General features: G+C 38.5%; 1 protein-coding gene across 1 annotated transcript; it reads right to left on the reverse strand.

Annotated features, from left to right (window-relative positions):
- Positions 1-3,816: 3,816 nt before the first annotated feature.
- Positions 3,817-24,485, reverse strand: C9orf72 (C9orf72-SMCR8 complex subunit). Its single transcript, XM_004712357.4, has 10 exons — positions 23,990-24,485; positions 22,890-22,949; positions 16,748-16,843; positions 15,978-16,042; positions 15,218-15,290; positions 12,063-12,179; positions 9,694-9,929; positions 7,169-7,226; positions 5,804-5,913; positions 3,817-5,700 (listed from the first exon to the last, which is right to left on the reverse strand). Exons 1-10 carry the CDS (start codon positions 24,431-24,433, stop codon positions 5,514-5,516), a joined length of 1,446 nt encoding a protein of 481 aa, XP_004712414.1. The 5' UTR covers positions 24,434-24,485; the 3' UTR covers positions 3,817-5,513.

The following is a 24,485-nucleotide window of genomic DNA, read 5'->3' on the forward strand; positions in this document are numbered from 1 at the left end:
TAATAAGTATTATAGGCCAGGCTGGTGCATTGACATGGTCTGCACTCCTGAAGCTTAAGATCTGGAATGCTCCAAACGTAAACAGGGGTAGTTTATCTGGAAGAACAGGACATCTTCTTAAAGGTGAACCCTGATTAACAAGTAAAGCTCATAAGGGCGAGGAAGGGAGTGACTAGGCCTGGTAGTGGGAGCAGCATGTAGGGCCACACATGAATCCCCAATACCCTCATTTCCCCAAGGATTTCGGGCTTTTCCAAGAGACAAAGGTCATCGATGGTTTTCAACAGGAGAGAGTGAGGTCTAAGGTTTTCATTCGAAAGATTTCTCTGCTTCCTGTGTGAAAAGGAATTGAGCAGAGGTAGGTGGGTGGTCAACGGGTGAGATCTTGGTAACCAGAAGGTGGGGAGTTAACTGGATGCATCTGGATGAAAGATGATAAGGATTCTACTAGTGGCAGTGGAAGTGAACTGAACTAGATTAAAAACAGGAGAGAGCTCAAGGAGAGTTCTGATGGGTTCAAGCTTCTATGAATATTGCTCCTGAAATCACCTAGATGCATGGCTGCAGAATTGGTGAGATTTAAAAATCACACGTGGGACCCCTGCATTCAACTGCTTAATGCTGCTACTGCTGGTGACCATAACAGGTGCATTTCATCACGACTCACTCTGCTGGTTGCCCTTGCAAGCAGGCCTTGTCTTTACCCGTTTAACCTTTCAACAACCCCATGGGGTAGAGGCTATTCCTGTTTCTGTTGAATAAATGAGGATAGGGAGGCAGGAGGAAGAAGTTAAATAACTTGTCCAAGGTCAGACAGCTGGGAAATGGAAAACTGGTTCAAAATGGATTTGAACACTGGCAATCTGGTCCTGATCTGGCTTCTAAGAACTCTATGTACTTAGAGTGACAAGTAGAAAAATAGTTCTTCATCAGATTCAGTGGGAGCATTACAGCTGATTTCCCTCCCCATTGGTTCTGGACATGTTGAACCATCACAACGAAAAGATTTCCACATCACTCACACTCCAGAAACCTCATAGACGTGCATGAAGCAAAATGTGGGTGTGAGTATTTTTGCAAATTCAGAATCCAAAGAACAGAAAAGCAGAGAAAACAAGCAATGCTGTTTTTAAACAATGGGTGCCGTTTTCCTTTAGCCATCAGGGAGTTTAGAAACTTGACAAACCCATTTAACTTTCAAAGCATTCCACATTTCCCACCCACAAGCAAATGCCAGAAGGTGCCAGCCCCAGCCAACTCGAAGCTCAGGAATGGTTTTTGAAATAGTGGATCAAATTTCTTCAGTGTCCACACTCCATCCATGGATACTTGCCATTGCCCTAATGAGTCTGAGGAAAACTGCTTAACTCATCCAACAATTCATTTAAAAGGACTATTTCATCAAGAGATGAGACAGTGAGGCACAAATGCAGAAACAGGAAACTATAGCGTGTTAATTCCTTCAAAATGATTGAACATCGCGGCCTGACAGCTTTGCAATTTTAGCTGGGTTGTGCAGAGGCTCAATCTTCATGGACTTTAAGGGGGAGAAGGTTTCTGATTACATAAAGGGAAGATTCTAGCTCCATTTTGCAGGGAATGAATGATTCTTTGGAGAAGACAAAAGCATGTCTCCTATATTAATGGTATTCACTTAAATAATATTTAATAGAAGCATATCTTGTGCACAGCATCACTTGGTACAGGTGTGCAAAAACAAAAGCCATGGACCTTTCTCTCGAAATGAAAGGGGAAGTTAGATAAGCAAAGGAATAAGGGTACAGAAACAACAAAAGAACTGTGGACTACGCAGGCTGGTGGCAAGGGTGATAAGATGAATAGAGATCCTATCATCAGATTTGGGATTTCTTTTTGTTAGTGATAGCCATTAAAGCAGAGATAATCACCAGAGGATTTTAGAAGGACCATGCTGCTTTAGTGACAAGTAGCAGGACAAGACTTAAAAGGTAAGAAAGATGAGTTTCGTTCTTCAGAAAAATTATTCTACACTTGTATCTCTCTTGCTGCTGTTGGACTATTCCTCTTCAGTAGAAATTGCATAATCTTTTAAGAATTGCTATTTAGTTTCCAAATACTTAAAACTTCCCAAGATATCTTAGCTTTATAATAAAATTCAACTGTCATCATGGCAGTTAGGCCACTGGGAATCAAAGTACTAGAATTTTAACATAATTTAAGACCTTGTTTATTAAATATCCAAATCAGTAAGGATGTTCTAACTCAGGAAGAGGGCAAGCAAAGCCCTTTAGATAAACAATGGAGCCTGAAACATTAGGGAAGTGGTTCTCAAACTTCCTAATGCCGTGACCCTTTAATACAGTTCATGTTATGGTGACCCCAACCATAAAATTATTTTTGTTGCTACTTCATCACTGTAATTGTGCTACCATTATGAATTGGGCAATCCCCAAAGGATTTGCAACCCACAGGTTGAGAATTGCTGCATTAGGGGATACAGGTCTGAAACCCACTGCTGTAATGAAAATATTGATGGTCTGATCATTTCTTGGGGGAAATGCAAACTGGTTTTCCTGTGAACTTTGCTTGTCTCATTGAGGGTCCTCTGACCAGTTTCAAAACCTGTCCATTATTTTCCCTGAACTTGCCACAGTTTAGAAGCCTTGGTGGCATAATGCTTGTGTTTTGGGCTGTGTTCTGCAGGGTCAGCAGTTTGAAACCACCAACCTGTAAAGGGTTAGTCTTGGAAACTCATAGGGCAGCACTCCCGTTCGATGTCACTATGGACTGACATTGACTCAATAGCAGTGAGTGTGGTTTGGCCACATAGTTTAAGGCATGTATCTTGTTTCTCATTGAATCTTTAAGCAGTTTGGAGGTACCCAAACCCACCGTTTCCTTCTATAGAAAAATTTTTATAATTTCTCAAATCAACTTGGTCTTCCTCTTTTGTTTAAACAGTGACAGACAACTATGCCCTCCTTTGTCTCTTGGCAATAATCAGAGAGCAAGATTTCTTTGTGTGACTGGAATCCTTTCAAATTTGTTTTGACTCAGAGCAGGGTCTATATTGCTTGACCCTGTATATGCACTAAACACTTGGATGTCAAGTTGGTAGATAGTACTGTCCGAGTCTTCTACATAGCCTTATTTTCTTTTTGTTCCATCAAACATAGATGAGTATTTAAATTTTGCTATAATTGTAGATTGTTGCATGGAGCGAGGTCAGGTGAGTAAGGTGCATCGGGCAAGAAGAGGCATGCTGCTTTTTACCAAAAACTGGAGCACTGAGATGGCTGCATGAACAGATGCATTGTCGTGATGGCAAAACCAGTCCATCTGCCACAAATCAGGCCTTTTTTTAATGACATACTGTTATGCAATCTTTTCAGAACCTCTACATAGAAACTTTGATTAACAGTCTGACCTGGTGGAATGAACTCCAAGTATACTATCCCCTCACGTCAGCAGAGCTGTTTTCCTTTTTTCTTTTTTTTTTTGGGGGGGGGAGGGATCCCCTCGTATAAGTTTCCAGTATCACACAAAACCTAGTAACAGATTTTCTTTCAAAACACAATTAAGAGGGGGAGGGGGGAAAAAAGGAACTGATACCAAGGACTCCAGTAGAAATTGTTTTGGAAATATTGATGGCAACATATGTACAAGTGTGCTTAATACCAGTGAATGATGGATTGTTATATGATTTGTAAGAGGCCCCAAATAAAATGACTAAAAAAAAAAGACAATTTGGAAAAGAAATGGCTTAGGTACAAGATGGGAGTTAATAATTTTCCAAGATTGTAATATTTCTTTTCTTGAACAAATAACTGAAAGAGAGAGTTTCTAAGACATTTTATTCGAAATTCTCCATCTAGGAGAACAGATACATAACAATGTTTACACATGCTTTAATAACTTATTTCACTGTACAATTTGCACTCAGTATAATAGTAAAATAAAACCAGCCAAATAAAATATTCAGTCAGCATTTAAATAAGAATCTATTTTGTAAAAAGCACTGAGTAAACTATGGGACTTTACAAGGTGCATTATCAAATTTTTCATGACTTGGAGCCAATGATAGTCATTTAGTTCAGTGTGTGTCTAATAAGTGAGCTTTATCTCCTCCTTTCTTATTTGTGATATGAAAGGCCATTATGTCCTTTTAGACTAGAATGTGTTCTTTTTGGATAAATGTAATAAATGTGGGCGTGAGGGCCATATCACTTTTATCCTTTTCTAAAGAGATATATTTGTTTCCCTTTTGCTTTGTTTCCAGTTTTAAAGAAAAATATTTCACTGTGTTTATGAACACAATGTCAACTCTGTGCACAGAGATGTGAATCTGTTATTTTACAGTCACCCAAACGGCCCACGCACACTAGGGACTAAAAGAAACACACCACTTAGTTCAGCCCAAGTAGCACCTGGTAGAGCAGCACTTTAGTCAAGTTCCTCCTGCTGATCCTCACCTGATGCAGGCAACAGTGAAAACACATGGGCAGGAACAGAAGAAAGAAGATAAGGAAATACTCTCTGTTGCTGAGAAAAGTTCTTCCTAGTTAGTTGCCTTTTACAATCTCAGTTACCATGATTGCCAAATAGGGTACAAGGTAAGAATGCGCACGAGGAAAACAAGATGAACACGACTGACCAGTGAAATCTAAGCTTCTGCCAAGTAATTCAAAATTTACGAAGGAAAAAAGGCACAGGAGGTGCACAGTTCAGTTTGGCTCAAAACTAATAAAAATGAACTTAGAAAGTGGCAACAACTATTGAAACATAAAATTTACTTCCCTATATTTTCTTTGACAGAGCACAACTCTACAGGAAAAGTAACAATCACAGCAACAAAACAAATAAAATCCACGCAAACAAAATCAGCAGACTGTGGTGCACCATCAAGGGCTATACACACGGTGGGACATTCCTAGACAGGCTGAATCCTAAGGACCAAGGCTACAATATAGGGTCAAAGGACGCCCTTCAATTATATGGCTGCTTGACCGACATTTTCTTTCCAAAGCTTAACCTAAGTTCAAACCAACTACCTTTCGGTAGAACAGTAGATGATTCAGATGCACTACTTTTCAGTTGATTGTAAAAGTCTTACAGCAAAATCATACCCCAAGGAACACTAAAAGATGGAACAGCAACTGGCATTATTTTATCTAGTTAAAGCTAACTCAGATTTCACCTTGATACATGTAAACCATGAATGATACGATTCAAAAGAACAGTAGTTGTGGTCAAGTTTATATTCTATTACATCTTTAAAAGACAACAATCATTTTTATAATTGTAAACATGAAGTCTATTTCCCAAGACAGTTCACCCAAGAAGCAAGGCATCCATCCTTGGGAGGCGGCTGGCATTCCCTTAGAGATTGCTTGTGGCAACTGTAGTGTAAATACCGGTGAACCACGGCTGAGTGGGGCTCTGAGGGCATGAGCAGAGGAAATGTTTCCCACACCCCTGAGCTATTTTCAACAGCAATCACGGTTGGGATGAAACAGAATTAACAAGCTGCACATTTAAAAAGTCATTAGAACATCCCGTTCTTGTACACTAGTGTAGAAAGGTCTCCCAAAGATAAACGAGTGGAGGCCTGGTTTAATTTTTTCAGCAAGAGCCATTATTATGTTAAGATCGCCCTCTGCTGTTAAATCAAGGTCTATCTTCAGGTTCCGAAGAGATTTAAAGGGCTTTTTTCCTTTCTGCCTATAATTTAAAAACAACAAACAAAAATTAGCAGAGAATGTACAAATGGAACAAAGCCAAACACAACATGTGAGGTTTTCTTCTACGTAGGAGTTTTACTTACGTATCATCTTCTATATACTTGATTAACGTCAAGGCTTTTCTGTGAAGGACGAGCAGGAACTGCGCGAGGAAAGTACTCCTGAGTGATAAACCAGGTTTCAAATGAAAGACCTATGGGGAAGGGAACCATTTTCATAAATAACGTTCTCCCACTCCGATGCCAGAAAGCGTTTCTGTCAGTGTTAATTAACAGCGCCTGTCCAAGAATACACATTAGAGCAGTTTTCCTCAACCATTTCTATAGATTCCAGCTCACATAGCCATGTGTAATGATGGTGGGTCTGGAAGCCACCTGACAAGACATTCAAATAATGCCTCTTACCTCATCAATTATCCACGCTCATGCTAAACATCAGGATCTATGTACCGGTAACTTCTCTTGATATTAGCTAACGTTGAACCTCCCACACGCTGATTCATGTCTCGATACCATGGTTTGTGAGACACTCATGTCCTATACTCTAGGTGGAACATGTGTCAGGGTAAAGGGGTGGGGTGGGAGGATTTGCATTTCAGCTTGAAAGCATGGAATGCAAGCAGCACATTGGATTATTCTTGAATTCTGCAATATGTCAGAAACCACTCTGACCTGGAGCCAAAGTTTCTTGGTAACATAAGGATCTCATTATTCCAAAGCCATATCAATAACTCAGTTTCCTGGCTTAGTCCCCAGAATGGTATTATGACAAGGCTCTGGTATATAAGGAAGTAAGTCCCATATAAATTATGATTTTTCTTCATATACATAGTTAAAAGTCGATTTTTTTCAAAAGAAGACAATGAAGATGCTATTCTTTAAAGGGAAGTGATGCTATTTTTCACAAAGACAGTTTGCTCCATTACAGTAAATATGAAACCCAAAAAAATCACACTTGCTGCCTGCCATTGAGTTGATGTGACTCCTCTCGGCCCTACAGGACAGAGCAGAACTTTCCCACAGGGTTTCCATAATCTTTATGAAAGCAGAACGCCGCATCTTTCTTTTGCCACAGAGTGAGTGGCAGGTTGAACTCACCAACCTTTAGGTTAGTAGCTGAACCCTTTGACCACAGTACGGACCAGGGCACTGATAAATACCGCATCTCCCACAAAAAAATACAAAACAAAACACCAACCAACCAAAACTCTTTAGTTACAAGTTAGAGCTTGAAATAAACATATATGACCTGGGGAAATACTGCATCTTTGAATGTTAATATATAAGGTATTCCATTATATTAGTAATTCGTGAGAAAAATGAATTCTCTACTTTAGAAAGAGCAGAACTGCGAAAGAACTGGATGATGCTAGACCTACCGTAGGCACAGGAAGATCTGTGAGAAAAGAAATCCCCCCACACTATCCACTCTCCTGGTCCCACATTTACCTGGTCTAGGAAGGCTCGTACTAAAGTGTCTCTGTGTAAAACATCTTGAAAAATATTCCTAGGAAGGAAAACAAAGTCAAAGTGTTGAAACGGTTAGATAATGCTACTTTCCAACAAGTCCTCATCTCAGCCAATACATTAAATAAAAATTAAGAAAGCGCGCCTTAGGCAATTAACAAGTATAATTGCTATATTAAAAAATGTTGACAACAAAGCAATAAAAATAAACACCATCACAACTACCTAGAAAAAGTGTTAACTACCTTGGCAATGATCAGAGTGAGAATTCAAGACATAATTCACACTTGGTATAAGGTGTGGGCTAACAGAGCCCCTAGGACAGAATAGCTGGGGAAACAAACTTTTAAAGTAATGTTTTTCTCCCCGCCAGCCCCCAACCCTACCTGCTTCCCCCCACCTTACTTTTTCACTTCCCCTGCCTTTCACTTTCTTGCAGAATTTCCTGGAATGCTAAATTATACTCAGGTCACAGGGGCGATAAAAGCATTTAATAGGTAAAGTAAGAGATCTACAATGGAGGAGAAGGCCTGGAAATGCTGGGATTGTTCTGTAAGGTCAAGAGTGGCAAGCAAAGAGGCTGGGCATGCATGTAGAAACGAAGGAAACCCCAAAACTAAACTCACTGCCACTGAGTCAATTCAGACTCATAGCGACCCTACAGGACAGGTTAAGACTGCCCATGCCGGTTTCTGAAGCTGTAACTCTTTATGGGAGTACAAGTAGCAGTTGGTGGTTTTGAGCTGCTCACCTTGTGGTTAGCAACCCAACGTGTAAGCACTATGCCATCAGGGCTCACTACTTCAAATATCCTTTTAATAATGGCTATGCCAAACTATGGAAGAAGGAAACTGAGAGAGAAAAACCAGCATTTTATAAAGACTGGCTGTGTCACGGGTAGGCAACGTAGGCCCTGACAGCACTCCTCTGTCCTGGGAGAGAAAATAAGGTTATTTTAGTCCAGGGTTTTGAATATACCTTCTTCACAGAATGAATGTCTTGCTCCTATGTAAGCTGCATAAAACAAACTTTATAAAGCCAATTATTTCTAGTAACTAAATGATCATTTATTAAGCAGTGATGGAAATAATATAAAACTTAAATGGGAGATAAATAATATTTAAATGGGAGGTAATTTAAGACTAAATGATACTGCTTAAAACACACTAGAGACAATTGAGTGACTGAAAATAATCTATAGGAAATTTTCTGTTCTTGACAAAATTTAAAATAATTTATGGACAATTTTCTGTGGAAGCAAACATTTTAAATTCATGACATTATTATTGTCAAATCAAGAAAACAGGAACAACTGGCTGAAAGAGAAAGCAATATGCTGAAAGCATATATTTTTGCTAAAAAATAAATGAAAATACCAAATGATTGCAAATGCATTTTAAGTTCACCAAAAAGCTCCCCAAACCAAAGGGGAAGCACAGATGAACTTTGACAAATTACACACCAGTACCAAAATTACCAGTCTGAAAATGGAAGGACCTAGAGTTCCAATTTTGACCAGATTATTTTCTAGTCCAATGTCTCTAAAACTTTCTATGATAGCAACAAGGAACATTGCAGGCTGAGAAAACATGGACCCTAAATTCTGTCAGTCTTGCTTCTGGACCCAGAGACACGCGATGCTGGGGAATCTCTGGGACACGCTGTATGTTTGGGCAATACCTTCTGTATAGCTAATGGTACTCCACGTCTCTGTTGTTTCAGCCCAAAACTTTCCAAGAGAAACCCAGGACAAGGTCACTTGTGCCAACTTTACTGCTGGCTTATACACTTAAACGGGGTCAGTGTAGTTAACATTTTCGGAGCACATTTTATGTTCCACCTAATTAAAGAAAGCCATCATATTTACTACAATTCTTTTCTGAATTCAGAACATTTAAGTGTTTTCTTGAAGTTTTAGAATTACAGATTTATCATGCCTTTAAAAAAATTCCAACAGAGAAGGTCCTCATGGAACATTTTATTATCATTACTTTTGCTCTCTAATTTAATGACTAGACACAGTGGTAGAACATGAATAGTGCAAAATAAAATACAAACAAAAAGAAAGCTCTACTTATTCTGACAACTTTTGTTGTTTTTGCATTTATAAGTCAGGAAAAAAAGACATAGAACTACTCTGGTTAAGAAGACCGTTCAATAGCTGTATACACACAACTATAAATAATATAAAAGCTAGGGCTGCCTGGTTGACTGCTTTTAGTCTCAGCACCTAGGACAGTGCCTCGATCTTCAACAGACATTTGTTAAATGCATTCTTAAACATTTATCTTAAGGTGGGGCTCTAGCCTAACTTAGAGGAAACACAATTATATTAGGAAAGATGAACATTAAAGAAAACATGCTTCACTAATCAAATGTTTCTTCATGCACAATTCTGCTAGTAACATTTCTTTCCCTTCACACACAGGCTCGTTTTATTTTTACTCCTCCATCACAGTTTCATAGCATTACTTAACAACTGTTTCAAAAGGCAGAGCATTACATACAAATCAGGGGTGAAGCTTTCGTCTGTGTAGATGATGGTATCCTGAGCCATGTCTTCCTCTGACGTGGCTCTCCAAAATGCTGTCAGTTCCGATCTCATGTATCTACGCTGATTATAAATATGCTCATGACACGGTGGCATCTGCTTGACAGCATTGACGTCCACGTCTATGTGTGTGGTGGGGTATGGGGCGTACATGACTTGTCGGAAAGGTAGCACAAAACTTCCAGTTGAATCCTGTGAGAATGAAAGGCAGAGTATTTTTCTCTATAGGCAAAAATACATGAAGAACTGCTTGTAAGTTCAGAAATAAAATAACAACAATAAAAACTAAACAAACTGGCTTTGATATAGTAAATTCATCCCTAGAAGTTTATGCTAAGATACTAATCATGCTTCTGTATATAGACAGAACTGCTCATGGCAGCCCTGGTTTTAATAGCAAAATAAAATGTCAACCTAAGCACCTAAAAGAAAAGTGATTAAACAAAAGAATGGTTTACGGTTTAGCATCTAGAAAATGATGTGGCTGCTGCAGATGTGCTGACACTGGTAGGAAAAGCAGGCTAGATCCCAAATGAAATTGGCCTACATGCCCCCCCCTCCCTGTTTCAGGAAAAAAAAAATTACCCATTTACACTCTAGCAATTAAAAATTTTGTACTACAGTCCACCATCCAGGACAACATATAGGTCTATGCTTTTGCAGCCACTCTGTATCGTTGCAATGTCCCCCCAGGGGCAGGTATTGTCCACAATGGAAACAATGATGCGGAGTACAATCTGATTCTGCTAGGCATGAAGAATATAAGAAATGCATACATTACACTGGAAAGAGGCCAGAAGTTAGATGTGAAATATTAACAGAGGTTAGTCACTGGATTATGTGACTGCAAGTGACTTTTTTTCTTCGTCATTATTAATAGGCTTTTTATACATCTCAATGAATATGAATCTTTATAATAATTTTAAAACGTTTTCAAGGTCCAGCTGGATGGGCAGTAACCACATAACAAGTACCTACTGATCGGAGCTGCTGTGCTATGGATAGAAAGCCGGAGGCTAGTCCTAACTTTTCACTTTTCTACATAAAGATGTGATAATTATTGTTGTAAATAAATCTTTTCTATATATAGTTGTTTTCTTTGAAGGAATGTCCAGATGTAGATATACTAGGTTAAAGACTTTGTAAGTTTAAAGCTGTTGCCTATTATGTTATTGTATTTCCTAGGAGGGCATACAATTTATTTCATGGAGAACTCTCAACAAGTATTTTTCATTAAGTCACTTTACAAGTTTTCTCTATGCATCTGGTATAGGTCCATCAGGCTAAAACTACATAATTAAAGGAGATGTTGCTGAGGAAATAAAAACATTGCAGATTCTACTATGTTTTCAAATGAAGTCCTAATTTTCAGTATGTATAATTCAAACTAGGAAGGTATTTGCCTGAACTAGTTACTGTCATATTTAAATACTATTATTCTGAGCTCAGCATGAATGTTACTGCAAATATCAGAGCGAGATGTAATTCTGGTTTGCATCCGTTTTTCTTCTCATTTTGCCATGCTCACATCCTTAAGAAAGTATCCACTAGGGGAGCATCAGATAGCATTAGCAAAGGCGCCTCTTCATGTGTGCATGAGTGCTTTTTCATGGCTGTAACCGAAATACCCAAAACAGATTCAATAAAGGCACCGCTTTCCTTCTCTTCAATTATTAAAAGTAGTTAATTTAGTTTATCTGTCTTGATCCTTGAAAAGAGGCAATTACATGAGAGAAAAGTGTAAAGTATTTTAGTGTATATGTAAGCATATCGATATCTATATTTCTATACTGTTTTTAGGAGTCAGTCACTTCTCAGTCAGATGACCCCATGATTAGTAGAACCAAACACTTCCAGCCCTGCTCTGAGTGTGTATACACATATATGTATGCACAGACATATACTCATATATATATAAACCGTACAAATCCTGTATCCTTTTACAAGACAGAAAGCAGTTTAAATTTCTTTTTCCAATAAACGAATATGACACATAAATGTACAATGGTAACACCAAGATTCAAAACTGTTCAGTAAAAAGAAATGTTCCCATTTCAGATGGGCAATTTGATGTACACATGCATTTAAGAAGAGAAGAAAAATCAAATCCTGAGGCTCTTAGACAGCTATAGGCAACCAAATGGGGTTTCACTGCTCCTGACTATACATTGATAAGGCACATCCTCTATACCCAAGCCTGTGCCGTCGGATGAAGGTGATCAGCCTGTGGGTCCAGAAACCTCATGCCAACATTTCAAATATATTTGAAGAGTCTCAACAATGACTTAACAACACTGGTTTCTTTGGGATCGATGTGACCGCTACCTTTAGCAGGCCTTGAACAAACAGCCCTGACTCATACTTAAACGATGACTCGGCGTCACACAATCTGGAGCATTTTCTTTCTGCTGGAGTCAGAAACAGGCACAATGTCCGTACTATCTGGAAAATAAAAGATGTCAGCATTAAAATATGATGCAGAGAAAGCCATGACTTCTCTAAGAACTCTGAACAGAAGTCTCAAGTGTTTTCGTCCATACAATATACCCTAAGAACCAAGTCTCCTCGATGGCTCACGGGCTCAACAGCTGCTCCTTAAAACTGGGATTCTACAGTCAAATAATGATGGGCAACTTTCTAGGTTTACTGTGTGATACCTCCATCTGTTTAGCATTTGAATATGGATTGTACAGTCCAAAAGAATAATATATTAGCTAAAATTTTCCACTTTATTTGACCTTAGAACCTTTATTTCAGTGAGAAATGATGACCTAATCCAGTCATTAGTTGTAACTCCAAACAGACTATTTTAGGCAAACAACCTAAATGCAGTTAAACTAGGTAGAATTAGTTTCTGCTTACGAGTAACAGTTCCTACGTGAGATTTTATTATGATGAATATCAAAAAGGGTGCAAATCTCTAATAAATGAGCAATAATTCTACCAAATTGGATTTAAGATAAGCAGACCATGGATTAGGCCACAGGGGTCCTTAAACTGCGGACCGCCGAGGACATTTATCTGGCCCACCGGGTTTTTTACTTTAAAATAAGATATGTGCAGTGTGCATAGGAATTTGTTCGGTTTTTTTATTTTAACTATAGTCTGGCCCTCGAACGGTCTGAGGGACAGTGAACTGGCCCCCTGTTTAAAAAGTTTGAGGACCCCTGGGTTAGGGTTTACAAACGTCTGATTCTAAGACAATTTGATTTCTTGTAGCTACGTTGGAATTCTGACTATATCTAAAGAGTGAATATGTTAAAGCAGTGGTTTTTAACTGAGAGCAGTAGCAACCAGTTTCTCAAATTGATAACAGGAAAGCTAATCTAATGCACAGGGTAGGAATGAAAGCAACCAGCCAGCCTCTCTCCCCATATTCAGCTGAAGAAAAAGTCCCTCCAGGAACTCTGAGGCTTGGAGAGAAGATGCCTCTTTGGATAACAGATACAACAATAAGATCACTGTTCACAGGGTGGAATACAAGGATAGAGGTATAGCAACATCTCTTCACAGTACATATTTCTAAATGGCTATATAAAAAATAGAATTTTGGCAAATCAAATCTCATCTAAGAACACAGGGTAGCTTATAGGAAAAAAAATGAAGAGTTATCTTTCTAACTTTTTTGTAAAGAAAAACCATCCGTAGTCAATAAAGTAATCCTCAACATATTTCCTGAATAAATAAAAAACTGAAATTTTTTGTTCTTGAATTTCAACTCACAGTGCCTCCCTGTGAAGGAGCAGACCCCATGAAAGGGTTTTCTAGGCTACCTGCAGTCTCTATGATCGATATAGGCAGGAGAACCCTCGGCCTTTCTCCCACAGAACTGCTAGGGAAGTTCCAAGCCCCAGCCTGCCAGGTATCAGCCAAGCCCATAACCATCGCATCGCATCGCATCTCCATGGACCCTTTGTAAAATTAGGTTGAGCTGAATTTATAGACTTGAGGACCCTGGTGGCACCAATAGTTAAGTGCCCAGTTGATAACCAAAAGGTTGACAATTCAAACTCACGCAGGGGCTTGACAGCAGAAAGATCTGGTAATCCACTCTGATGGAAAACACACAACACACACACACACACACACACAATTCAAACTCACCCAGAGGCTTGACAGCAGAAAGACCTGGTAATCCACTCTGATGGAAAACACACACCACACACACACACACACACACACACACACACACACACACACGGGCCTGTTGTAACTGTCACACAGGCTCAGTGAGTGAGAACTGACTCAGTAGCACCTGACAATAGCAATAATGCATCCATAGATAGATATTCTGACACTATATATTAGTGGTCAGTGAGGTAACGTGCAAAATTCTTTAAGTTTACTTGGAAACACTATTCATCAATTCTTAATTCACATAACACTGAAAGAAGCGGTCACAAATGTTAATATAATATAAAATCCATCTCCTGAAAAGAGATGGAGTTTGGGGGGAAATCAAGAGAATGGAAGTCAAGATGACTGATCAAATTACATTTTCTTTGGAAAGACTACAAACACCGTAAGTGCCGGTGGTGCAGTGGTCAACGAGCTTGGTTGTTAACCATGCGGTCAATAGTTAGAGCCCACCAACCGCTCCTGTGCAATCTGCTTCTGGAAACTTTACAGGAAAGCTCTGCTCTGTCATCCAGATCGCTGTAATCATGACTGTCTCAGCGGTAGTGGGATGGGTAGTAACAAAATCACATGGTTATCTTCATATTTATTAACGATAACAAGGGAACAGAAGACAAATATATTTTGCAATGTCTTCAAGACCAGTTATATACAAGCTATCAAAACAAAACTGAAAAATAGCAACATTCAAACAGTTTATTTCACAGGATGTCACAACAATCTGGTCAGATTAAATTGCCTTTCTGGACTATTAAATCATCTTAATTGCTTCCTAACCTTTAAATATCACCACTCATCTGTCAGTTTGTTCTACTGCAGTGGCTTACGAGTTGCTGTGAGACTGGAAACATGCCACTGGTATCTCCATCACCAGCAGGGTCACCCACGGTGAACAGGCTTCACTGGAGCTTCCAGACTAAGAACAGATGCAAAAGAAGGAATAGGCTGTCCACTTCTAAAAGACTAGACACTGAAAACCTTATGTAGAGCAGCAGAACACTGTCAGATAAACTTCTGAAGATAAGCCCCTCAGGTTAGAGTACTCAAACTATGACTATATGGTTTTACGATCAGCAAAGGTGTGTGCCAGGCTTATATCCATTCACCACCATATGTAGAGCAAAGTCTAAGCAGCTGGACTGTATCAAGAAGAATGTGGTATCAGGATTGGAGAAAGACTGTGGATGCTATAACCTTGCTTGCTGGAAGCCGAGAAGATTTGAAGCACTTACTGATAAAGTTCAAAGACTACTGCTTTCAGTACAGACCATTAAATTACAATTTATGATATGGTAGCAGTACCTAAAAGTAAGATGATTTACAGGATTAGAAAAATAAATTACCTTATTTACTTTCTCAGCACTACTACCTACGACGACGGAGCAGCCACATGTTTGCAGGTGTGAGCTGATAGCACTGTAAATTAAAGAGAAATGATGAAAAACATTAATTACTAAATAATTTCACACACCAAAAATAATAAATAAACACAAGTATACTCCAGATAACTGAGGACAGCCTTGCACTTCATGTTTCCTTGTCACATCCTGTTAATTTCTCACAATATTTCCAACTTTTTCAGAATGCTATTGAACATTTCGTAGACTAGAGTGTGAATACAACTTTTATTATGTACCGAGAAACCAAGGGTGCATGGGATTCACCTAATTGTGACGGTTACTTTACTGCTGTGATCTGTAAGTGAACCTGAAGCTGAGTTATAACACAGGGACCAGTATGTAGGCACTCAATAATTATTGGGTATTACTGTTAACATTATCCTTTTTCTTAGTTGAAAGGTTTCTTACATGTCTGTTTCAATGAAAATTACATAAAAAACCAGAACCAAACAGGGGACCAAGATGTCTTGGCTGGGTACTACTGGAACTCAGCTTGTTTAAATATTACGTAATAGAATAGCAAATATGTCACAAATATGAGTGAAAAACAAACCAACACAAAGCTAAGCAACTGTTCAAATATGGAATGCCTTCCTCAGAATAATCTGGGTTATATTTTCTCTTTTCAAAAACCTGGTCACTGGTAAGCATAAAGTTAATATCTGCTTCATCCAGCTTTTATGAGAAGATCCAAAACTCTTACTTGAGAAGGAAGCCTTCATGACAACTGTCACCGATATCATCATCATTGAGCACTGTATCAGCTATCTAAAACACACCAAAAGAAAGACAATCAATCTGGCTACAACATCAAAATAACACTTCCAGCTGTGTAAAGTCTAAGTCCAATAAAACTCATTCTCCTCATTTCTGAGCATCAAAAGTCTCCATAAAAAATCTGTGTACACTACCATATGCTTTCAGAAGAACAAATGTGAAAGCTGGTCTGGCAAGTCAAGCAACAATTTTTACAAGAACAACTTCCTCTTCTTATTAGAACCAGGAGACAAGTCTTGATGACAAAGTCAGAGTACAACATGAATAGTCTCTTAAAGACATCGCTACATATGCATAGCACCTGATTTTAAATGTCTGCAGTAAATGGTTGAGGGAACTGAATTCGTGGATATAAGTAAATTTCCATTAACAGCTACTGATTAGCACACTGCTTTGTTATAAAAAGTACCACAGTAAATATTGATTGCTTCTGTAAGATCTGGAATTCTCTCACTTCTAAGAAACACAGTAGTGATGAAATGAGCCAAATGCATGTAACTTTACCCTAACTATTGCTGATTAAAAAGAACTATGTGCTTTTTCTTAAGGGGGTTATAATTTATATAAACAATGTATATGACATAACAATACATTATGCTAAATTGTGTGTTACTAATATAAATAATAATAATATACCTAAAGGGAATGGATAAGGGGTATACTTATTTCTATTTAAGAACATAAATAAGAACTTACATCTATTTCTGCAGAAACACAGTGTGATTTCATAGATGAAAGGAGTTCCATTACAGGAATTACTTCCCCAGTAAGCATTGGGATAATACTCTGACCCTGCATAAAAAATAAGATGGAGCAGATCATACAATATAGGATAAGGTGGCCAATAAACCAATTAAAAATGAAAGCAAAGAATAACACTCTTTGCTAGAAATACTTGGTAATTTGTTCAAACACTGGCTCAAATAAGTGTAATCTCCCAAATAATTTCTAATGAATCCACATAGCCTTTCAATCTTGCTTTCAGTCTTCTAAGAATAATTTTCTTTAGTCAGCACAGAATCACTGCATGATCACTTACTATTATGTGCAGAAATTAAATCACGATGCTAAATTTTAAAATTCATCAGTCTTTGAAATCTTAAATAGAAAAACCCTGGTTAATTAAAGGTCATCAGTGCATTTAACATTCAAAAATGAGGAAAGCCAAGTTTAGAAAGTCTTTGAAATCCTTAGCAAATAACTTAGTGCTAAAGCATGAATCAGTACTCAACCTCCACATTTAAACAGGGTGCAAACTACCCAAATGCAAATAAACTTCATTCCTTATGAAGAAGCAATAAAACTGAAAAATGTCCAAGTTCTTTCATCTTATTACATCTCAAAAATATAATTTTGAAATCTGTAGTTTCTAAAAATCAAACTGAAAGCTCAATATAGAACAACACAAATGCTACAGTGAGCCTTCACTTACTCACCACCTCAGTGTTTTGACAAAGTTAAACATATAAATCTTTTTTTTTACTTGAAGGTAATTTATTGACAGAAAATAATTTGAGGAGTCCTGTTCACAGCCAGCGACCATGGCGACCCCCCTTCCTGCGAGTGCTGTCGGAGGGGATGGGGGTGACATCCTCAATCTGCCCAATCTTCATCCCTGAGCCGGCAAGGGATTGGAGCACGGACTGGGCCCCAGGACCAGGGGTCTCGGTCCGGTTTCCTCCAGTGGCTCGGAGTTCGATGTGCAGGGCGTGATGACCAGCTCCTTGCACCTCTGGTCCACATCCTGGGCAGCCAACATGGTGGCGTAGGGCCAAGATTCATCTCGATCAGCCTTCACCTTCATCCCACCTGTCGCTCGACAGATGGTTTCCTTGTCAGAGAGGTCAGTGACATGGACAAAAGTGTCATTGAAGGAGGCAAAAATGCAGCAGACACCGAAGATGGTCTCTCCTTCAGCCACCTGAGGGCGGAGGCTGATGTCCTGCTCTTCCTTCTTTCCCTTCCCCTTGCCAGGTGCCATGTCTGCACGTCTTCTCTGGACTCCGACACCGGAAAGAGAGGTTGGGATTAGGTAGGTCCTAAACATATAAATCTTGAGTGATATAGAAGAAATTGTCAAATGTCTACTTTTTAGCTAAAGCTATTTTAAAACCACATATTGTCTAAGATCAACAAGTTTTTTCCTCCATTTCAAGAAACCATTTAGCAATACTCTTCACATCCATCTTCAACATTAAAATTTGTTATCACTAGTGACTTTTCTTTTTTTCTGATAACCAAATCCAATTTTCTGCAGACTTTTATCGTGTATGTAGCTTGTAAATTTAAATGTTATGCTGTTTCTAGACATTGTATTCTAAGTCACAAGCCTGTCTGCATAATATTGTAGTTAGGTGCTGTTAAGTAGGTATCAACTCAGATGAACCTATGTACAGTGAACCCTCGTTTATCGCGGTTAATCGGTTCTAGACCCCACCGTGATAAATGAAATTCCGCGAAGTAGGATTCCTTATTTGTAAATCAAATATTTTCATAGTTAGAGCATAGAGGACATGAAAAAACACCCTTTAGTCACCATTACACTCGTATTACCCAATTTATTAAACGAAAAAGGGAAAATGCAGTAAAACATTTTGGACATTACAATTATCATTTATTATTTATTATATTATGAAGTACAACGGATGGAGCGAACGGAAGACTCATTCAAGTCGAAATGGCGTGCAACCTCCACGATTTTCTTGCCATCTTTGATCATATCCAAAAGTTTTACCTTTTCCTGGATGGTGAGCATCTTCCTCTGGCGCTTATTATTGTCAGAAGGCTTAGAAAAAGCAGCTCGTTTAGGAGCCATCATAGGGCTTAGATAAAATTTCTTAAAAATCGCAAACAATTACAGTACACTGTACAAAAGCAAAAATGCATCTGATACGTAGCTCCGATATGTAGCGATGCAGACAGAAGCGTGTACAGTATGAGCCAATCAGTGGCAGTAATGACAGAGCATGCGCTGTTACGCAAAAACCGCGATAGAGTGAAGCCGCGGAAGTCGAAGCGCGAAGTGGCGAGGGTTCACTGTATAGTCCTGCCTCATCCTCGCAATATTGATATGCTTAAGCCCAAGCTTATAACCACTGCATCAATTCACCTTCTTGAGAGTCTATCACTTTTTTGTTGCTAACTTCCCACTTAACGAAGCACGGCATGCTTTTCTAAGGACTAGTAGTAACATGACCAAACTACACGAGAGAAAGTTTCTCCATTATCCCTTTCAGAAAAATTCAGGTTTTACTTCTTCCAAGAAAGATCTGTTCACTCTCCTGGTAATCCATGGTGTATTCAATTATTTTTCACCAGCACCATAATTCAATGGCATACATTCTTCTTCCAGCTTTTGCACACGAAGTGACTGAAAAATGCTATGACTTAAGTCACGCACATCTTAGTCTTCAAAATGACATCTTTGCTTTCCAACACTTTTAAAAGGTCTTTTGCAGATTTGCTCAATGCAAGATGGCAACTGACCTCTTGAATGCTGTTTTCATGGGAATTAACTGTCAACCAAAGTAAAATGAACCCTTTGACGTCAATCTTTTCTTCGTTTATCATGCATAACGCTGCTTAATGGTACAGCTGTAAAGATTCTGTTGCGGTGCAGTCTATTTTGAAGGTTACAGTTTTTGATTTTTACCAGCAAGTGCTTCAAGTCTTTTCCACTTTCAGCAAGCAAGATCATGTCATTTGCATATCAGATTGCTAATATGCCTTCCTCCCAAATGATGCCCTGTTCTCCATGTAACCCAGCTTCTCAAATGTGCTCAGCATATAGATCGAATAAGTACAGTAAAAATATACAATTCTGACACACATTTTCTAATTCCCCTTGATCTGGTTTGACTTTGAATGACTGCCTCTTGGTCCATGTACAGGTTTTACCTGAGCACAATGAAGTATTCTGGAAATCTGATTTTTTCTCAATGTTAGCCATAGTTTGTTATGATCCACAAAGTTGAATGCCTTTGCATAGTTAATAAAACACAAGTAAATATCACGCATTCTCTACTTTCACCCATGATCATCAGCAATGATATCTCTTGATTCAATTCCTCTTCTTAGTCTAGTTTGGATTTCTGGAAAATTCCCTATAGGTGACTGCTGCAATTGTTCTCGAATGATCTGCAGAAAAATGTTATTTGTGTATAATATTAATTATATTGTTTGATAATCTCCACATACTGCTGATCACCTTTCTCTGGAATGGGCACAAATATGAATCTCTTCCAATCAGATGGCCAGAAAGCTGTCTTCCAAATTACTTGGTATAGACAAGCAGGACCTTCCACAACACAATTACTCATTGCTTTGCTTTAAAAAATAATCTTTGAGGTGCTTGTTTACAATGATATCCAACACATATAATCCAATAACAAGTATTTAAATCTGCTTTCTTGCAAAGTGATTTTAAAAGATGACATCCCAAACTAGCCCTGAATGACTTCTTTTCTTTGAGCACAACACGGCATACTGAAGCAGTGCTGACATTCAATAAAGCTGTTGTAAGTACATGTGAGAGATTCGCAAGAACTTAGGAGAAAGAATAATTATAGGAAAATAAACAAACCTCAAACCCATTGCTGTTGAGTCTTTCCCAATACACAAGGATCTTTTAGGACAGAGTAAAACTGCCCATAGGGTTTCCAAGGGTCTAAATCTTCATAGAAGCGGACTGTCTCATCTTTCAACCATATAGCCGATGGTGGGTTCAAACTACTGACCCCTGGTTAACAATTGAACCTGCCAGTGTGCCATCAGGGCTCCTTTTGGGGAAAAATACCTCCCTTAATATTTAGGTGCATAGGGTACTTCAAACATGTTATCTTAGTCAATGGACTTCCTCATTAAAGCTCAACAAAAAAGTCCAACAAGGCTGAAAATTCTCCAAGTTTCTTTTCCTCTTTGGATTTCTCCATCAAAAGTGGGTGAAGGGAGACGTTGGACAGGGCAAGATATGACAAAATAATAATTTATAAATTATCAAGGGCTCGTGAGGGAGGGGGGAGCGGGGAGGGATGGGAAAAGTGAGGACCTAATGCTGGGGGCTTAAGTGGAGAGGAAATGTTTTGAGAATGATGAGGGCAATGAATGTACAAATGCGCTTTACACAATTGATGTATGTATGGATTGTGATAAGAGTTGTATGAGCCCCTAATAAAATGATTTTTAAAAATTCTGGAATGTTTGTTCTAAATATATTTTGTTCAAGACATAGATGGGGTAGGATAACATTTTTAAGAATCCTTAAAGAGAGATAATTACAAACAAATTCATTAACAAGTCGATTTTATGAGTCTGTTTCTGGTTTGGGAGAAAAAAAAAATCCCAATAAAAGCAGAATCGTATTAGGCCCTAACTATCCATTTTGAGATAATTCGACTTTATGAGAGAGCTTCAAAAGTTCCATTATCTTTTAATTCCACTTTTCCAAGAACTTTTTTAAAGCCAGACCATAATACGCTATAATCTCCAGGTATTAGTACCTACCTAGCTAGGGAGAATTGAGTCATTCCATCTCTGGGGACCCTGCAGGGATGGAGGTGACATAGACTTATCTATCTGCAGAGATATATATTGACATAGATGTGAATCCAAGTAAAGGCCTGGCTTCTCCTGACAAGGGAAAATCCTTTCTTACATATTTTACTTTCCGCAGATTTAACTTCTCTGGCCTAAAAAAATCTATTTCCAAAAGTATAAACATATCAGTTTTGTGAAGGGCAACATTTTTCAGGGCTCTGTATTTTCCTTGCTTATGCCCCTGGATTTTTGAAGAGTTATTTAAATTCTTGTAATCTCAGTCATGGTATGTAGAACCTGATAAAAGGTTGGCCAGTCCCATCAGCCTGGAGTTTTACAGAAAGGATCAGTCAGGGTGGAGAGCCAAGGGTAACAGGAGGAAATGAATACTCTTATTCCACTGGCAATTTCACATCCAGAGAACTTCTCTGTCCTACAGACAGTTTGCCCTTAATTTACACAAGGAAAGTCATAGTTCTATTATTGTGCTTCTTCAACAATGGGGCTGGCTTCTCAGGTATTCAATGTCCTGGGATAAACAAGACAATGTTTGCTTAAAAATGTATTGAAAACCCAGGAGATAATGGGGAGATGGCAGCACACCATTAGAAAATTATTACAATATATAAAATGTAACTTGCATGAAGACTTCAAGGAAGTGTTATGCTTAGGGATATGGCTGCACCTCCAGAAGGCTAAGGGTGGACCACCTTTCCTGTTATAGCGACCTCTGTGGACATGTTTGAAAAGTAATCCCTCAAAGAAAGTCTCATATACAGTTCTTGATTTTTACTGTAAGTTATCCAAAACTTTTGTCTGAGCACAGAAAACAGGTAGCAAAACATTTTGATTTGTAGATTTAATTTATTTACATGAATAAAAAAGATTGATTTACTTTTCTAGAATAAGACACGGCACCCTGATGACACAGTGGTTAACGTGCTCGATTGTTACTTGGAAGGCTGGGCGTTTGGACCCACCAGCGGCTCCACAGGAGAAAGCTGTGGCAATCTGCTTTGTGAACATACGCAGCCTTAGAAGCCTTATGGGGCTGTTTTTCTCTGTCCCATGGGGCTTCTATGAGTCAGCTTGATGGCAATGTTTTTGTTTTAAACAAGGCTAAGATGTGGAGAATTTCATTCAGTTTAGCCTGTACATCTCCAAAAAGGTTCTGTTCATCGCCAGGCTCACTCTGTCTAAGGAATGTCTTCTAGGGCTTAATAAAAGGCACCACAAGCTTTTCATAGTTATAGGCAGTAGAAACCGTTCATATTTAACAGAATGAATGCACAATGCACTTTACCTGATCTTCCATTCTTTCTGTGCCTTCTAAGACAATCTTCTGAACATTTTCTTGCCTTTCCTGAGTAAGAGAGTTTATTTAATAACATTTTTTTCAAATGTCTATTTTAAAAACTTTGTCAAATGGAAGACAACATTCTTAAGTGATTTAGCTTACAAGCGAAAAAGACTTTCTACTTTAAGAAAAAAATAAAAAGAAAAAGGGCAGGAAACTAACTGAACTAATCTATGTTCTCATAGATAATAAAAATGAAATAAAAACACCCTTTATCCTAATGTCCGAACCAGGTAACGAAGCTAAATAGAGCCAATGAACACATATACAGTTTCACAAAAGAAAAGAAGGATGTAAACTTTTCAAATTAAACAAGATCAAGTTTCACCGGGAGAAGCCAAAACTTCTTGATTTTAAATGATTTGCAAAAGCACAAATAAAAAGCTAGCCTAGAGGCAAGCAAACAGCAACTTCAGAAAGGTAATATTTTTCCTTTCTATCCAGTAAAACTCTTACAAAGTTAGTAATGCTTAGCTAGGTTAGCATCAAACTAGAAAATTGGAGAATGTTATCTAGCTGTCAAAGGAATGTGGATATGTAATTATAACTATCAAAGGACATTTAGGGACAGCAGTTATTTCCCAGCATTTCATATGCAAAATAAAAGGAAATCTGTCTTAGAAATTATTAGTCCGACCTCCTCACTTTACAGACTTGGGAATCTGGCAAAGGAGCTAAGGGACCAAAGGCTCTATGTTCAACTGCTTATGAACAGTTGTTTTTGTGGCTGATCCCGACACACAGTATTAAGTAGGGTTGTGTAATGCAAAAAAAAAAGGGCATATGCTCTTAGAGTCAAAGGGTCAAGACAAATCTAAAATTGTGATTCCACATTTTCCTCAGCTTTGGCATTCCATGTGGTATATGTGGCTGTATGATGCCGATCATCATAGGTCCAGGGCACACCTACCTATAGGTAAAAGACATAAAATACTTATTATTTTGGGAAGTTAATTGTATACCTTTTAAAAAAATCAAGCATAAAAGTACAGAAGATAAACTCTCGAAGGCTAGGTTGGCATGCGGAGAAATTTAAAAACACTCACCTTATGCATCCATATTCTCCCTTTACGAATGATGTGTGTCAACCTGTCCACACACACTCTGTGAAGTGGGAGATAGAAACTCAGTTCTGTCTGTGGAAGGATAATTGATAGTCCATAGGTACTCCTGTCCCCATTCCAGTTTCCATCGAAGATTAAAGAAACAATTATCACTCCTTTTTCAGACAAGACAAAGAATTTTACATCTATAGCTCCACTCTCTGCGTTTCGAAGGATTTCCCCATTTAGGGTGTGGTTAGCAAGAAAAGTGATTTCTCCATCGCTGAGAAGGCCCTGCTCTGTCTTTGGAGCCCAAATGTGCCTTACTCTAGGGCCCAGGATATTGTCCCAGTAAGCAAAGGTGGCTGCTAATAAAGGTGATTCACCATTTAAAGCAATCTCTGTCTTGGCAACAGCTGGTGACGGTGGCGGACAGAGAGCCGACATCACTGCATTGCAATTGTCACATTATCCAAGTGTTCCAGAGATTCTAAACAAT

This window comes from Echinops telfairi, unplaced genomic scaffold (assembly GCF_000313985.2).
Source record: "Echinops telfairi isolate 266 unplaced genomic scaffold, ASM31398v2 ScPeMD7_25;HRSCAF=90, whole genome shotgun sequence".
Lineage (NCBI taxonomy): Eukaryota > Metazoa > Chordata > Mammalia > Afrosoricida > Tenrecidae > Echinops > Echinops telfairi.

Excerpts from the sequence above, each read along its gene's own strand:
- C9orf72 (XM_004712357.4), bottom strand. The coding sequence starts at position 24,433 with ATGTCGGCTCTCTGTCCGCCACCGTCACCAGCTGTTGCCAAGACAGAG. Across the intron at positions 16,043-16,747 it reads GTGTTTCTGCAGAAATAGAT|ATAGCTGATACAGTGCTCAA; the intron begins GTAAGTTCTTAT and ends GGTGTGTTTTAG. Across the intron at positions 12,180-15,217 it reads GTGCTGAGAAAGTAAATAAG|ATAGTACGGACATTGTGCCT; the intron begins GTAATTTATTTT and ends TTTATTTTCCAG.